The 18867-nt window shown below is 39.1% G+C and overlaps 1 protein-coding gene across 6 annotated transcripts in view; it reads right to left on the minus strand.

Moving 5' to 3' along the window:
• Positions 1-18867, minus strand: part of TMEM117 (transmembrane protein 117) — a 515843-nt gene that overhangs the window by 402181 nt on the left and 94795 nt on the right. For 5 of the 6 annotated variants that reach the window (XM_047742336.1, XM_047742332.1, XM_047742331.1 and 2 more), the window contains one exon: positions 14877-15009. In XM_047742336.1, the coding sequence (XP_047598292.1) occupies positions 14877-15009 (133 nt within the window). Of the gene's footprint in view, positions 1-14848; positions 15010-18867 lie in introns of those variants that run through there. The other variant, XM_047742334.1, reaches the window with a different exon arrangement.

Here is an 18867-nt window from a genome sequence, read left to right on the forward strand (position 1 = left end):
CAACTATGTTTTCTCTGGTCACAAGGCAGAAATTCAAACCATCCTTAAAAGACAACAAACGATCTGCAGAAAAAATTTGACAAATGCCTTTGGTGTGATACTTGCTGTTGTTAAAAAGGGTGTATATACAAGACATTCTCCTCAAAAATTACTAAGTTTTACTTGGGTGCCCTACCAACAGTTAGATTAGTCATTAAGACTAGAAATAAAAACAACATTGACAGACTTGGAACAGCTCATTAAAATTCATGTTACATACACTGCTAGGATTTGTTAAGAATGCCTTTAAGGATGTTGTTCTCTACATTTTAGAGGCATTCTTTATGAAAACCCACAGGAAAATTTCCTGGTTTTCATAAGAAAGGCCAGGAATGCTTTCTTCAAATATCCATTGTATAATACGATATATGGTCTCTAAGCCTGGGGTCTCTGCTGATTACTTGCTAATATTTTCTAGGACAGCTTTAAAGTTTCCTCACCATCAACATGGAAGATTAAAAAAAAACAACATGCAGCAGAAAATAAAATTCATGCAGAGAATGGAGAAGAGCAAAAGAAAAACTCCTACAAAGCATACAAAAGGAATTTGCTTTGTGGCCATTCTGGGTGTGTCTGTATGTGTGGATTTTTCTTTCTGAGCTTTTCATCACATAGAACCCATTATTTAAATACAGTACATTAATTATTTACTGCTAAGGAATAAGTTATCCCAAAATGTAGCAGTTTATAACAGCAAACACTTATTATCTCACAGTTTCTGTGGGTCAGGTATCTGAATGGTGTACCCTGGCTCAGAGGTCAGATCACAGGCTACAATCACCATATGGGGAGAGGCTATAGTCTTCTTGAGGCTTGATTTGGGGAGGACTTGCTTGCAAACTCATTCACATGACTGCTGGCAGACCTCAAGCCCTTGTAGGCTATTGTGTGGAGACAGTTTCTTGCCACATGGATCTCTCCATAAGACTACTCTCGGTGTGGTAAATTTGCTTCCCCCAGAGTAAGGACTCAGAGAGAGAGAGAGAGAGAGATACACACACAGAGAGAGACAGAGACAGAGACAGAAGAAAAGGGAAGCAAGGCAAAAGCTTAATCTCAGAAATAATAGGGGCTCCTGGGTAGCTCAGTCAGTTAGGCAGTTGCCTTCGGCTTGAGTCATGATCCCAGGGTCCTGGGATCAAGCCACATATTGGGCTCCTGATCAGCAAGGGAGCCTGCTTCTCCCTCTCCTTCTGCCTGCCTCCTTGCCTACTTGTGATCTCTCTCTCTCTCTGTCAAGTAAATAAATAAAAATCTTTAAAAAAAAAGAAAGAAAGAAAAAAAATAATCCACTTCCACTGAGGCACCTGGGTGGCTCAGTCAGTTGAACATCTGACTCTTGATTTCAGTTCAGGTCATGATCTCAGATAAATCTGAGAATGGGCTCAGCACTGGGCATGGAGTCTGCTGAGGATTCTCTCCCTCTCCCTCTGACCCCCCCCACTTGCACATGCGCTTGCTCTCTTTCTCTCACATGTGCTCTCTCTCAAAAAAAAAAAAAAAAAAAAAAAAAGAGAAAAGAAAAGAAAAAGAAAGGAAGAAAAGAAATAATAGCCCATCACTTTTACTATATTTTATTCATTAAAAGCTAACTACTTGGTTCAACCTACACTCAAGGAGAAAGGAGCACAAGAGCCTAAAACCCAGATGCAGGGACCATCTCAGAGGCTGCCCACTACACACAGTTATAGTCATTTTCTCCTACAACAGGGATTCCTCTTTACTCCAATTGGGATCTGAGCTGAAAACAATGGAGCTTGATAGGTTGGCCTTAAGCAAATGGAACTTACTTTAATTTTCTTAAACAATAGCAGAAAATGGAATTTCTTTAGTCAGTCAGTCCTTAACCGCTCTTTGGTCAATCATGAAGCCCTTTCCTGAGTATGGAAAACTTTGTTTTTTGCCTAGGAACTCATTCTTACTACAGTCTAACCTGATACAAGTTATTCCTGAAGAAAGGACAAAGAGATCCTTTATCTTAAAACAATCTCATGGTCCTATTAGACATGGCACTTGGCTACAAGTTAGTTACAACTGTCCAGGAATCACCCGTGTGCATCAAGGCCAAGTCTTTCTTCCAGATGCCCAGATCTTTCCCTCTTTCCCTCACAGTCTCTCAACTCTCTCCTACTTATTTCAGGTGGGGCAGCCATATGTTTCAAATAACTCAGGACATAACAGTTTATGCCTTGTCTCCTATCATTAATAGCACTCCTTTTCATTTTCAAAAGGGTCCTGGTTTCGATAATGAATTACAAAATCATCCTACTTTTAGGTACTACTTTGTGGTTTTCTTCTTTATTTCTACTCTGGCTTTGGGGGGTTTGTTTTGGAAGCTACAGGGAGTGGAATCGAGAGAGCAACTTGTATCCTGCTCTTTTGCTAGTGGAAAGGGTTCAGAGGAGGACAAAGCGGCCCTGAACAAGGAAGTGCCCATTGCTAACCCTTCCCAATCTCTCCATTCTCCAAGCAGCGGTGCAAATTTGACAAGTATTTAATAAAAGCAGAAAAGGCTCAGACTGTTGAGCAGAATTTGAAAGATGTATTTGGCAAGGATAAAATACACCTAAGGACAACATTAAAAACAAATAAGCTAAACTCCCAGGAAAAATATGGGCAAGCCTATTTTGACTCCCTCTTGACCCTTCAGGGCAAATGAGAACTTCCTAGCTAGCTGTAAGAGCAGGCAGAGCAATCCGCATAGCAGATGGCTCCAATCCAAGCCAATTATACAGGTCACAGTTTCCCAATGCGGTGCTTTTCCTGGGCTACAATGGAAGAGATAACATAGATACGCAACCATGTGATTTACTATCTACTCTGCCTTCAATCCAAGTCAGGGAAGAAACACTGCTATGTGCAGTGCTATGCCCAGAAGCTTTCAGGCTGAGGCTCAATTTAATTATTTTTTTGCTTTTTTTTTTTTAATTATTTATTTGACAGACAGAGATCACAAGTAGGCAGAGAGGTAGACAGAAGAGAGAGGGGTAGGGTAAGCAGTCTCTCTGCTGAGCAGAGAGCCCGCTGTGGGGCTCGATCCCAGAACCCTGAGATCATAACCTAAGCCAAAGGCAGAGGCTTTAACCCACTGAGCCACCCAGGTGCCCCTTTTTTTCTTTTTTAATTCAAATTCTTCCCCTCTCATGACCTCATCCTTTGCCTTCAGCAAACTCCTCCCTAACTCTCCCAGAAGTACGAGTTGACTTGGACACATTTCTCTACCTCCAATTATTTCTTCACTCACACTATAATATTACTAACATGGAAAGGGGACCTGTTGCCAGAGCAACTAGGAGGAGTGCATAAGTTCAGCCTCAGTTGGATCCTCTACTCTAATTGATCAAATTCCAAATATGCTCTTGACTGATCTTAATTTTGTAGACAGGAGAAGGCAAAACATTTCATAATTCCTCTGACTTATTATAAATTTACCCATATCTTTATAAGGCTCCACTGACCTGTATCTTTTTGCCTAAACTCACTAACTCATTTATTTCTAATAATCAGGGTTGACATTCCTGAGAACAGTGTTGAGAACAGATATGGCATGAGAAGCACCAATCAGAATGGATGTATTCACCAAATCAGAATGTATACTAGAGGTACACAAGAAGTGAACCAGTGCCTGCTAGCTACCAATCAATCCAATGATACCTTGAAACCATTCCTTCCTGCTATCAAACAGATTTCTCCTCTGATCCATTATTGCAAATTTAATGACCTGATAGGCCATCTGATATCATCATTGTATATAACTGAATAAGACTTAGATTTTCATGTGAAATTCATGCATTCTCTTTCAGTCAAATCAGTTACACTGATTTTGTAAATATCATCTTATATATCCCATTCATAGGAAGAAACACTTTCTAGTTGAGGTGGGAGTGGTCGCATGTGGTAGTCAGTAGTGTTATTCTAGGTACTTGCGATGACTGCAGTTCCCAGCTCCTTCATGCTTGGTTGTGGCTAAATAATTCGTTCTCATCAAAGTTGTGAACAGAAGTTGATCACTTCAAGGCAGAATGCTAAATTACTCCCCTGAGACCCAGGGAGCAACTAGCAATATTATAATGTAGCCACTATTTCAGTTATGGTCTCAGAATGGAGGAGGATGAAGTGAAGCCTTCTAGCTGACTCACAGTGAAATGTAGTGTGACTGAAAAATAAATTTTGCTGTCTTAAGCCATTGAAATTTTTGGATTTGTTTGTTACTAAGACATACGCTTACCTATCCTGACTAGTGTATCTTAGTATTAAGATCTTATCATTGAAGCCTCCCGTTTCATGTTCTAATTTTGAGATACCAACTCTAGTAACTCTTAACATGGAGTCCATAAACTCCCTTGCCTTGTACACAAGATTTAGGAGGCTGGAAGAAGATCTGCTGTGTTCATTATAGTCTCCAAAACTCCTGACTTTAGCTCTATCTTTTTGCTGACTCTTAAATAATCTATGAGTTTAGTCTCTACCCATGACAGGCAATGCCAGGTTGTCAACCTTGTCTTGGATCTCCTTGCCCTAGATTCTGCCCTCATGTTCATAACCCATCATCGATTGTCTGGCTATGACAAACGTCTGCCTATGACCAGCTTCCTGAACCAGCTCTGGTTACTTGTTTGAGTAGCTTGTTTGAGCTCAAGGAGATGAGTTTTTAAACTGTAACTGCTAATCAGTGCCCGAAGTAGGTACTTAAAAATGTTTTTTGTTTTTTTTTTTTTTAATCAAGAAAGTCAATCTCAAATAGATCAGCAGTGTCAATTGTTCTGGCTCTGAGACCTTGTTCCTAAGAAAGAAAAGGAGAAAGGGCTATTGTGAATTTTAATTAAAAACCCCCCATTACCTGATGGGTCTAGGTAATAAGTAAATTCTCTAGAAGCAATTCCCCCAAATGGGTGCACAAGTCAAGCTTTTTTACTAAATTTATTTAGGTCATTGAATTTTCATAAACTGACCTGAAATGAACCCTCCCTCAATGATGTAGTGAAGTGATAATCAAGGCCACCCTCTCCAGATAGTTAAATTGTCTAAGACGCTGACTTTCTGTAGTTTAGCTCTCTACTTTTTGCTGAGCCTTGTATTAACTTAACATCCCAACAGAGACATCACATCTGTTGCTCACTTAAGACCTATGAAATCCTGATTGCTTATCAGTTTTACATATATCCACATATTCAATTAAGATGTCACTGTAAGGTTCAATATACGCATACTGTTACAACTTATCGCTGTGTAGTTATTTATAACTTTCTCAGCAGGGGCGCCTGGGTGGCTCAGTGGGTTAAAGCCTCTGCTTTCGGCTTCAGGTCATGATCTCAGGGTCCTGGGATCGAGCCCCACATTGGGTTCTCTGCTCAGCGGGGAGCCTGCTTCCTCCTCTGTCTCTCTGCCTGCCTCTCTGACTACTTATGATCTCTGTCTGTCAAATAAATAAATAATATTTTAAAAAAAAAACTTTCTCATCAGTGATTTATATTAGATGCTTAGCTTTAAGTTTGCACATCAAATTCTCTAGTAAAAGTAAAATGGCTTAATTAAGAAATACACTTAAGTATCTAACAGCAGACATTATATATATATCTGTATAACAGTATATTGAATAATAACATTATTCTTTACATATATCACTGGTGTATTTTATCCTTGCCAATAATAATATTTTATAATAAATTAAAAATAAAGTGCATATTTCGGTAGTATATGGATGACCTTGAAGCAAAGAGGTCTACTTTTTTCCTAAGAGAATATAAGTATTTTATATGTGGTAAATATTTTCTGCTATTACACAGGATGCTGAACATCTTAAACTTTGCATAAAAAACCTGAGAACCATCCCACTAAATCTTTTAAAATATGCATTTAGAGAGAAAGAATTAAACTATGTAGTCTATAAAATATAAGTCTAAACCCAATACCCTTTTCTGTCTTCATATTTTTTGTATATTTTATCAATCTTTTATTGTAGAGGACATAAAGTAGTTTTTTTCAATTAGGTAAGGGTGTTCATTTAATATGTTACTTAAATATTATGCTCTTCTACGTCTTTTGTAACTAACATTTTCAAGTATTTTATGTGCATTGCTGCTCTAGGGAAAAAAATAAAAATAGAGTGTACACTGGCAGCAGCCTAAAGGAAACTGAAATAGAAAGATAACCAGTTCCGGGGCACCAGGGTGGCTTAGTTCCCGTTAAGTGAATGCCTTCAACTTAGGTCATGATCCTCAAGGATCATGGAGGAGCCCGGTGTGGGGCTACTGGCTCAGCAGGGAGCCTGCTTCTCCCTCTCCCGCTGTGATCTCTCTAGCTCTCACACTCTTTCAAATAAATAAATAAATAAATAAATCCTAAAAAAAAAAAAAAAGAAAGAAAGAAAGAAAGTTAACCCGTTCCAATGTGATTTTCTCCATGCTGAAAACACAAGCAAGTCACTTATATCTACCCTCAAGAAAGGCATCATCATCCTCCTGCCCTGAGGCAAGACTCAAGGAAGGGCCGGACACTCCTGCCAGAGCAGCTGGAGCGATGTACATATACCAGGCGCTGCAAGGGACGTTACCGTGACAGGAAACCTTCGGAATGATGGAAGACCTCATGCACAGAGTTCTGTTCAATGGTTTTCATCAGTCCCTCAAGAAGAACAATGGGGTTAATAGGTTACAAAGAGGATGACTGGTCACAGAAATGTCACGTTTTCAGCTCACACTGGGTCTCTCTTATTAATTTATTAAATTAAACTATGTAACTTGTGATAAACCTGAAGCTTCAGGCTATCATATACATCAACTTTTCATGCCTGGAAAGTAATTATTTCCTACACATTCACCACTAGGAAAACGAAACTGAGATGGAAATTAAAGATGTTCATTATTATATAGTCTCTAAATAACAGATTTAGAGATATAACCCAGGCCTACAGGCATGACCTCCATGTTATGAAATCCCATGATATTAACCATAATTCCACCGAATGTTGCCTCTTCTCAAAAAAAATCAAACTTAGAAAATAATCATTTGGTAACTTAATATTATGTCCGATTTCCTCTTCTGAATCCTGATGAAATATATTAGCTCTCTGTATTTGCTTTTCGTTGATGAAAAATAAGCAACAGTTTATGTATATTCATAAAGATGCATTCATAGCATTTGAACTGGGTGCTGTGTGTTCCATATACTGATTTGACTCCATGATTCAAGTATATTTAAGACTATGTATTATGTATTATGGTTTAAGAAATTAACATTTACTGAAGACCTACTGGTGCTAAGCATTTACTCAGGCATTTTGCATAAAATATGATAATCATTATCCTAGTTGTAGGATAGTAATCTAATAACATCATTGACATAAGTTATTTCATTTCATTATATTGACCAAAGTACTGTTATTATTACAACAATTAATATTTATTGAGAGCTCAAGTCCTTGAGAAACTAAAACATATTCTATTATTATAAAAGCAACTAACACTGGGAGCTCACAATATGGTGGGCACCTTGCCAACTGCTATGCATTCTTTGTCTTCTTTGATTGCCTCAACAACCCTAAGATAGTACTAATATCCCCATTTTACATCAGTGGGAAAGAGGCTCAGAAAGTGAAGTTCACCTAGGGTCACACAGCAAGAGTGTCCGGACGAAAGTGCATGCTATTGCTACTACATCACATTGCCTTACATACAAAACAAAGCCGATGGCAAACAAGATTAAAGCTAGTTTGTTTCTCTACCTTAGAAGCATGCATTTCCCCAAGATTAATAATAATGACGATGAGGTCGATAATAGTAAACCTAGGAACAACCCTATAACAACTCATCTTAAAAATGAGAAAACAGTCTAACTTTTCCAAGTTATTTTTGCCAGTAAGTGGCTGAGATGGAGCTAAAATCCAGATATTCTGATTCCCGGCTTGGAATTTTGTCCCCACCGTAACAAGTTGATAAGCTATTTAATGAGGGAGTTGAAATAACTAAAAACAATGATCACGGAACACACTCCTCTCAAGTGTGTCAAAACAATGTTGATTCTGGACAGATAATAATGCATTCCCGCACAGAAACAAGGATGCAACATTGATCGTGTTTTTCATTAATGTTTTAAAACGTCATCAATTCAGACCACACTAACAGTAAACTTGTGATAACTTGAGTGGACTGTGCTATTTGACCTTTATATTATCAAAACCAAGTAATGTAAAACCAATAGTATCAAAAGCAACAAACTAAAACAAGATGAAACCAGAGATGGAAACAAACCATAAGAGACTCCTAGGAAACAAACTGAGGGTTGCTGGAGGGGAGGAGGGGAGGAGGATGGGGTAACTGGGTGATGGGCATTAATGGGGGCATGTGATGTAATGAACACTGGGTGTTATATAAGACTGATGAATCACAGACATGTACCTCTGAAACTAATTACACATTATATGTTAATTAATTGAATTAAAATAATTTTTATAAATAAATAAATAAATTTTAAAAAGCAGCAACTAGGCCCTATGGCTATATGGCTTCTGGCTGAATAAGTGTCCATCTCCTTTGCCCTGACCCTCCCCCTCCTATTCTCCTTACCCTATCCTCCCTCCCTCTCTCTCACCAAACCTACCTCTCTCCAGCACCCCACAGGTAATCCCCCTTGACCAAACTCAGCCATTCATTTCCAGCTTTTCTTCTCACTAGCCCATTCTCAGCAACAAGCTCGGTCCCTTACTCCCAGCCTTAGTAATTAATTGTGCTATTATTGTGAATTAATCGTACAAGCAAGTCAATGTTTAGCCTAATTAAGAACGAAGCCAACAAATTATTTAAAGCACCTCTCCAGCAGAATTTGCATTCAGCCTTGTATTAGCAGCCAATCAAGCTTTTCAGCTATCGACTCAAGTACTTGCTGGCTTCCTGAATACCTACAGCCAAGCTTTCTCCCCACCCCAGCTTCTGAATCCTGCCCAGGGCCTCCTTCCTTTACCCATCCCTATATGCTCATCCCTTGGAAATATAACGTGGTTCTTGTTTCATTTACTACAGTTTATATCCACTACAGTGGATAATTTTGGACATCAATAATTTTGTTACTTTACGCCCCACAGAAACAATATAGCTGAACATGACTAAAGACAATTTGGATTTTTTCTTGCCATTTCCCGAAATAAATTTAGCACCTTTAAAATCAAAGAAACACACACGCAAAACATTCCTTCCTCAGCATGAAGCTACCAGTGTAAACAACAGTAGCAGGTCAACCAAGTTTGTACTTCAAGAGCAGTAGCAAGTGAAAATCATGGCTTTTAACAGAAAAGAAAAAAAAAAAACCATGCACCAGGGCTGCTACTTCTAGATTAGTACTGACTAAAAAGAGAGAGAGAGAGGAAAAAAAAAAAGTTTGAGTAAGGAATCTGAAAGCATTAGCGCAGGTTTTAAAAATAGTGAACTTAGGAAAGAAAAAAGTACTGCCTGGAGTGAAATTTCACCCTGAAATTTTCCATCAAAGTGTAACTCAGCTTTGGGAAAAATAATGGGCTGGAAGCTCTACCTCTGGCAACAGAAACCGAAACTATAAATCAGAGTCTTTTCTCATACAACATGTGGATGCACGGATGGCCCAGAGTTAACAGTCATCTTTTACAAAATGAGGATAAGAGTACAGGGGGTAAGGTCTAGGGCAGCTGTGCACACACACCTGAGGAAGCAATAGAGCGTGAACAATTTCATCCAGCCTATGGACAAGTCTATGCCAGTCTCCTGCTGGTCTATTTTTCCCACTCATCTTTTCTTGCTTTTGCTGCCCTCACTGTACATAAAAGCCAGGCATTTTAGATTGTAGGAAAGTATCCATTTTATCTTTTCAAGATTTTATTCATTTAAGAGAGAGAGGGAGAACGCTCAGCAGGGGGGAGGGGAGAGGGAGAGAGAGAGAAGCAGACTCCCCACCGAGCAGGGAGTCCAAGGGAGGGTTTGATCCTAGGACCTGGGGATCATGACCTGAGCTGAAGGCAGACGCTTAAGGGACTAAACCATCCAAGTGCCCCATGGAAAGTGTTGTGTTGTGTTGGATTTTATTTTATTTTTTAGATTTTTTTTAATTTGTCAGAGAGAAAGAGTACAAGCAGGGGGATCAGCAGGCAGAGGGAGAAGCGGGTAACTCCCCGCTGAGCAAGGAGCCCAATGTGGGACTTGATTCCAGGACCCTGGGAGCCAAAGGCAAACGCTTAACTGACTGTGCCACCCATGCATCCCTAGAAAGGGTCTATTTTAAATATTCCTTCCTGCCACCTTCCCTAAGCCAATCACTTACAGCATACTCACCACACCCAGAAATTTAATGTGTGCTCCATAGAAGTTCTTACTAAAACTGATCAGAAACAAAACAGAAGAGAGAGACAATCCATTCCATTTTCATTACTCCCATCACCTAATTTGTACCTTCGTCTTTTTTCCAGGTTCTTAATATGAATACTAATACTTATTTTCAAAATTGCCTGAATCCACTTTGTCTCATTTCTCAATTTCTGTCTCTGCAACACCTAACACATATAGATGTATTAATTGATATTGAATTATTGAAATAAAACTTTCTTTTTCATTAACCTTGGAAAACCTCAGATTCTTCATATTCTGTCCTAAATAGCATGTACTCTTTGGAAACTTATTCCAGTTCACGAGGAAATTTTATGTTTGTCAAGTGTCTAATTTCCTCCATGCTAAATACAATATTTATCCTTGTAATACCAGAATAAGTCCATAAGCATATATAGATAGGTAAGTGTGCATATATGTGCTTATATATACTCTTATTTAAACTTGTTTAAGAACATAAAAAGAGGCCAAGCACATCATAAGTGCTTATTATAGAGCTCACTAGGTAGAATTCTTCAAAAAGTCCATTAACAATTAGGAAGGCATGCATTTCAAACAAAGTTTCAGAAATTCAAAAGAAGCAAGTCTCTTCAGAGAAAACCTGCCCGCGACCAGGCTGAGGCAATCCGCCTGAAAACATGCCCTCTGCTGCCATCAAGTGGCTCTTTTCAGAATCGTTTTACAAACATAACCAGAGCCAATACGCTTTGCTTTCCTACCATTTCATCCTTTATACATTACACATGTTATTCTTTGGGGAATTGAGATATTTGAGAAGGCCAGGAAAACCTTTCCTAAATTAGGGCTTTATACTATGAATGCCGTGAAAATTCCATGACCAAGAAGCTCTTCAGAAAGATGATACTTGCGGTAGAAACTCTTCCCAGCCCTATATGGGTGGCTCAGTGGGTTGAGGCCTCTGCCTTCAGCTGGGGTCATGATCCCAGGGTCCTGGGATCAAGCCCAACGTCGGGCTCTCTGTCTGTCAAATAAATAAAATCTTAAAAAAAAAAAAAAAAGATACCTAGCTGAATAGGAAGGAAATTTAAAAACAAAAACAAAAACAAAAAAACCTGGGGGTGGAGGGAGTTTAGAATATTTTAATTTTTTTAAAAGATTTTATTTATTTATTTGACAGAGAGAGAGATCACAATTAGGCAGAGAGGCAGGCAGAGAGAGAGAGGGGGAAGCAGGCTCCCTGCTGAGCAGAGAGCCCGATGTGGGGCTCAATCCCAGGACCCTGAGACCATGACCTGAGCCGAAGGCAGAGGCTTAACCCCCTGAGTCAGCCAGGTGCCCCAGAATCATTTTTAACCAAGAATCCCATCACCATGGAAGAAAATGGCTGCATGTTTGTCACTCCAAAGAGAACACCAGGAGCAGCCAACTTGACTCTTACCAAGTCAGTTCTGGCTAAAACTCTTGAGGTTCAGTCAGGCAAATCTAGGGGCTTTGTTCTCTATAAGGAGGGATCAAAGTACTCTAGCTGAACCTAAATTTACAACCAATCTAAAATTGGGGGGGAAAGGGGGAAAAAAGCAAATCATTCTAGGGAATCCTCTTTGAAATCCTAAAAGAGCCACAAACCAGGACACATTGGAATCGTCGATGCCAATCAAATTCGTTGTAAAGAACCCAGGATTCTGGGGTGCCTGGGTGGCTCAGTCATTTAAGCGTCTGCCTTCAGCTCAGGTCATGATCCTAAGGTCCTGGGATCAAGCTCCGAGTTGGGCTCCCTGCTTAGCCTGAAGCCTTCTTCTCCCTCTCCTGCTCCCTCTGTTCATGTTCCCTCTCTCACTGTGTCTCTGTCAAATAAATAAAATCTTCAAAAAAAAAAAAAAAAAGAATGCAGGATTCTCCTCCACCCCCACCACCAGCAATCCATAGTCACGACACTAGTCAATCATAATATCCACATGCCTATTCTATCCACAGCCTCTGGCTCCATCACTCACTCCCTGCCATACAAAGGAGAGGAAATGCTTCAGATAACAGGGTGTTTCCTAAGAACCCCAAAAGCACAGCTGTATTCATTTTCCCTAATACCTGGTTTTCCTCCAATTTACATTCCTACTTAAAGCACTCACTAGTTAATGGCACGTGTCATTAGAGCTGGTAATATATCTTTTATAAATGATAATGTAATTTTTTTATTAGTAGAACTAAACCACTTGTCCCTTGCTTTGCATTAAAAATTAAAAAGTGACCCCATTAAAATGTCCTCTCAGGAAAAGATCCTTCTGAACAAGGCTGAGGCATATTGGTGAAGAATTCGAGAGTTAATAAGAACATGGAATACTGTGTTTAGTCTGAAAATAAAAAAGAATCACTTTCAATTTTAGTTAAGACAGACACACATAAATTCTCTGATTTCCTGCATATACCTCCTACTTCTTTCAATTTTCAAACACAGCTTGAAAGATTAAAAATACAAAGAAAGACTAATAGACTCACAGTGATTGAGTATCGGAATCAATCAGCAATCAACTCTATGCCAGCCTGAGAGCAGGAGGCATTACCAGAATTCACTACTTAATCGCTCAACTCCTTGTTTAATGTCTGAAGTAGAGACTGAATTATAATGTCACTCTACACAAGTGACAGACCATCTCTGGTCCTCAGTTTCCTGATCTGTAAAATGGAGGTAATAAAAATACCTATTGCTCGGGCTCACTGTGAGGTTTAACTGAGCACTGGTACTGAGTGCTTAAGAAGTGTTAGTCCTCTGTAAGACTGGTTTGATTATTAGCTATTGAGTGCTTTATAGTGTGACAGGGATTACCTATTATTGCATTTAATTTATTACTTTTAAATCTGCTTCTTTCTCAGAATAAATACTTCCGGTTAGCAAAGACCTCAGTAACTCCATACAACAACAAATAAAAAGAATAAAAAAAGAATGAAAGAGGAAGTCAACTTCCAAGCAGAAGCAATATTTCATATACTATTTTGATGTAATATTTTAAGCAAGTGCTTAAAAAATGTAAATTTTTTATGGGTCCCTTGCCCTTCTGGCCCCAGTGCTGAGTGCACAACGCCTCTCTGACAGACTTCCAGTTGTGTTGGGTAATTCCAAGAGGACCATTACCCATTCCATTACTACAGGCATTGCGCTAAAGCTGAGGCTTCTCCTGACTGGCCTGGGTTAGGGTCTGTGACTCCACCATTTAAAAAGAGACCCAGTAAATGGCATTATTTGAAACGTAAGAAATAATCACAAATAAAGCATGTCAGTAACTTCTTAAAGCCTGAACATTTGATCTAAATATCACGTGCCTGAATTTATCCCTTTACTATTCATTTTCTTTAATGGTGGGGAAAAACAATAAAATGTTAATTGAGCTATCCCTCTCAGCAGTGAACAGTGCTGGCTAAAATCTATACACAACATTGGGGGCGCCTGGGTGGCTCAGTGGGTTAAGCCGCTGCCTTCGGCTCAGGTCATGATCTCAGGGTCCTGGGATCGAGCCCCACGTCGGGCTCTCTGCTCAGCGGGGAGCCTGCTTCCTCCCCTCTCTCTCTCTGCCTGCCTCTCTGCCTGCTTGTGATTTCTCTCTGTCAGATAAATAAATAAAATCTTAAAAAAAAAAAAAAAATCTATACACAACATTGAAACAATTGCGCTCCAGAACTGACTGACAATCTTGCCTCACCTACATTTAGAAGAAAACAATATTACCTAGCTTTCCAATCTATTGGGGAGAATAGATGGAAACATTCCTTAGAAACTATATCAGTACACAACAGTATCTACAGTGGTTTATTCTTGCCAGAAATCTAATTCTTAGTGCTATAAGCTAAGCCATTCTCCTGTAGTCTGTTCTTAAAACTTATCAAGAGCAAACCAAGTATTGGAGAAAGTTACCAAACAAAAAAAAAAAAAAAAAAAAGAAAGAAAAAAGAAAGAAAAGAAAAAATCCACAATCTCCTTGTTAGCACCTCTTCATGCCATGGTGATTTGATTAGTGATTTGATAAGCATAGATCACAATCCTGGATTTAATACAGGGTGGCCCACTTTTAAAACGACCCATTTATAACAAAGGTCTCTCTGTTGGAACTGTCAAGAGAGTTAAAAAAGAAAAATATGCCACCAGTATCAAACACTTTTATTTAACCAGGCATTGCAGAGCAATGGAATTGCAAATCTAGAGACCTTCATCTTAGGCCAGCTTTACTAACTGTAAGACAAACAAGTCAGTAAGATTTTCATACTCTCTGGGACTGTGCTGAAATTATCACCTGTCTCAAACAACCCCACAGAGAAGTCCTCAAGTATAAGGAACACAAGATAAGTATCACACAGAACACTATAAGCTCCTTGGAGAAAAGACTCTCAATGTCTTAGGGAAGAAAAATGCACAGATCATTCTTTATTTACAGGAGAATATTTGTGAAGAGTAAGGCTACTACAAACTAAAAAATTCTCTTTGAATTTTTACGAGTTTCAAATATAACACTCACCACAGTAGAAAGGGGAAAGATAACCTACCCCATGTTCCCATCCATTAGAAGAATCGTGTTGTATATGTGAGAAAATATGAAGAGAAACAGAATTGTGCTGAAGAACATTGTCATCCATGACCCATGATCCTCTCGAAACATTTTTAACCGGAGCAACTGACCTGCAATATAAGATATTATTAGAAATCAGTGTCCATCATGACTCACGATTTACACAGCTTTGCTTTCTTTTACGGAATCTCTCTTATCTCGCTATATTCTGAGCTCTTTGCCACAGAATTACCTTGTGGGTCAAACCACTCTATTAATGTCCTTTCTGGTCTTTTGTCAATAAATGATCATGAATGAAGTCCAAGACAGCCTCCGTATCATCCTGGAGCAAATAATACTAACATGAGAGTCTAGGATAGTCCAGAGATCATTTGTGATGCTGCGCTGAGGACAAGAGGAATTAGGGCACGGCCCCCTGCTGCTTCCTGTCACTAAGGCATCTTTGGTTTCCGGTATCCTGAAACTACTTCAGGCAAATGGTAAAGACATTGCATAAGTTCCACATAATTCCCTTTTGTTTCCATAAACCCGCTCCCAGTAGGGACCAGAAAACAAAATCAAGGCAGACCCAATTGTTGAAGGTACATGAAAACTTAGAAGGAAAAATACAGTGTCTGTCAGAAGATCCAGACAACACAGCCTCACCCTCAGCTAACACCCCCACACCTGCATACAGGTCTGTGCACAAGTGCGTGGGCTGAAGGGTTGAGGAGGGGGCAGCATGTACACATTACAGAGCTTGGTGTGGCTCCCAACAAAAGGTTATTTCCACCCTGATGCCTACAATTCCACTTACATAGATAAATGCTAAGATAAGAAAGAACGTTAAAAGGCAAATATTTCAAGGAGGGAAAATGTGTATAGAGGAATACTAAAATAAACATTACTAATATCAGAATTAATGCAGAAACATTTCTTGATTTACAGTAGAGAAGAGAAAGGAGAGCATTACTATCCTGAAAGGTGAGAAAGATGACAAATGGTGGGAGTAAGAAACAAATGAACATAGGTCACCCTGGCTTCTCCTAGGATCAACTTTGTCTAGTGGCTTATTTCCATTCCTGACAAAGTTATCTAAGTAATGATAAGGGAATGATACACACATATAAACTACAGTTAAAATAAAGTAGGCCTGCAATCCTATAATAGAATTTCTCACTAGAGAAAATATTCCCTTTTTATTCATGATATGTCAAATTTATGAAAAAGACATACATATTTCCATCTGGAAATTGTCTCTCTGGGGATAGACAGTAGCTCTCACATAGGTTACTGAGGATAGAGAGAAATTTTTTAAGATTTAATTACTAAGTTTTTCTTGTACCTCACTTTTATTAAAATAGCACTTTAGGGGACATCTGGGTGGCTCAGTGGATTAAAGCCTCTGCCTTCAGCTCAGGTCATGATCCCAGGGTCCTGGGATCGAGCCCCACATCTGGCTATCTACTCAGCAGGGAGCCTGCTTCCCTTCCTCTCTCTGCCTGCCTCTCTCCCTACTGTGCTCTCTGTCTGTCAAATAAATAGATAAAATCTTAAAAAAAAAATAGCACTTGAGGTTTCATTTGGAAACCAGAAACATTATCCTAGCCAAAATTTTAAATAGAATGAAAGAAAAGGAGATTTGGTTACATCATCTGGTTTCTTGGTCTGTGCAAGAGAAGCAAAGGGCAAATCTGAAAGTCAGGGGGAGTGTTTAATTTTAACTCGAAGAAGAATGTGGAAAACTCTCCTGTTGAAGCAAACAATACTAGCAGAGCAAATTACAACTTTACAGAACTTGCTGATTAACTGAATTAACAGTTATGGGAAACCAGAGATCTGCAAGCCTCCACACTGTACATTGTCAAGAATGTGATAAACAGGGGCTCCTGGGTGGCTCAGTGGGTTGAGCCGCTGCCTTCGGCTCAGGTCATGATCCCAGGTCCTGGGTTCGAGCCCCACATCGGGCTTTCTGCTCAGTGGGGAGCCTGCTTCCTCCTCTCTCTCTGCCTGCCTCTCTGCTTACTTGTGATTTCTCTCTGTCAAATAAATAAATAAAATCTTTAAAAAAAAAAAGAATGTGATAAACAGATATTAAGCACAGGATACCTGAGAGTAAAAAAACTCATGCCATAAATCTCATACTGTAAAGAATATTATTCATTGTTGAGCAAAATATTGGATGTGTTCCGATGACATGTGAACCATGGTTCTAGGTACTCTAGAGATACAGCTGAGAGCAAAGCTGGAAGGTGTTTGAAGTCCATCATTGTTTGGGTGATTGATGAAAAGGTGATCTTATTTTAGACTCGGGGGCTGTCTTTGTTCAAGGTTCCCTTAGCTGCACGTCTTTTCAGCTTCAAACTAAGATTTATTTAATTCAGCAGTTTAGACTGAAGAACAGCAAAGATCAGCAATTAGAGTTCCTTGGAAATTTAAATGTGAATTTCCTTCTCAACATATGCATATGTCAAAAAAATTACTAATGGATGTACTTTAAAAGTCAAACCATAATGCTAGCGATTGAGGAGTGCTTTGCAAATAAAACATAGTAGATTAACTGTGCACTGGCTGAAATAACACAAAGTTAGTAAAAAGGGAAACGTGACAGTACCATTTATGCTGTCATTGCTAAGCTCATTGTCTGGCACTAATTTCAGTCATTAGAGTCATTAGAACAAAATGGCAGGTTAACATGGCCTGAAATTCACTTGCAATGCATAATAAAAGTGCTACCATATATGAAGGACAGAACTGGTGTGGCTCCAGTGTTCAGTCAAATCACATTATGAAAATTCCCCATAACTTCCTTCAAGGTTAACTCACTGAGTGTCCATCCTATTGCTTGAAACACGTAGACATAGATTGCCATCAGTTGGCTGCTGGCATAAGTGACTTCTCTTGCAAGCTAATCAAATCAGGAACCTCGGCATTACCTGAAGATGTCACACAAAAATGGGCTGTCTCTGCCCTGTAGTATGACTGTACATTTGGTCTGCCTAGAACAACAGTGGCTTATGACTGTTGTCCTGACATAATTATTAATAATGTCCCCTTCCTTTCTTAGTATTCTGGTTTGGGTAATAAATTACATGCCACCTTTTCTGTAGATCACAGAATTCAGAATTTATTTTAAGATTTTATTTACTTATTTGACAGAGAGAGAAATCACAAGTAGGCAGAGAGGCAGGCAGAGGGAGAGGAAGGGAAGCTCTCTGAGCAGAGAGCCTGATGCGGGCCTCGATCCCAGGACCCTGAGATCATGACCTGAGCCGAAGGCAGAGGCTTAACCCACTGAGCCACCAAGGTGCCCCACAGAATTCAGAATTTTTATCACACTTTCCCTTAGAGGAGTTTCAGTAAATAAGGGAAGACAGTCCTTATAGGTCAACAAGAGAAAAAGGGTGTTGCTGAGAAGGTACATACATTCCTAACAAGGTCAGAAGTGACTTTTATTTTAATTATAGATATGTTTGTGAATATAAGTGTATATTTATGCTAGTAAAATTTATCTTGGATTGTAGGGATAATCACATTTGATAAGGTCAAGGTAATTGGAAAATGAATCTTAGAACAGGCAGAAGCAGTAAGATAGTACACAAGCCTGTAGAGGTGTCAGAAGACACAGGGATTGGCTGTTACAAATGCTAGTTAAAATCAAGTGATATGCCCGAAAATCTCGGAATCTTTCCTAGAAATACAGTGGCTTTAAGGCCAATAACATGTTATAAAATTCTAACAAGATTAATGATCTAAAAACATATTTAAAAATATATAATGACCACACATATGTAGTGGAAAATTAAAAAAAAAAAAAAAGGCAAGTGTAATAGGGAGAATTATGGAGAAACTGGTTTCTTGGGGGATTTTTGCCACGTGTTCTCATTGGCAAAATAAAAAGGAATATTTCCTTTCTACCTCGCAACCAGACTTTTGTCCTATGTTCTGGGTACCTTTTGCTCAGATGTGGTTCTCATGAGGAGGCCTAA

Source organism: Lutra lutra, chromosome 8 (assembly GCF_902655055.1).
Source record: "Lutra lutra chromosome 8, mLutLut1.2, whole genome shotgun sequence".
In the NCBI taxonomy this organism is placed as follows: domain Eukaryota; kingdom Metazoa; phylum Chordata; class Mammalia; order Carnivora; family Mustelidae; genus Lutra; species Lutra lutra.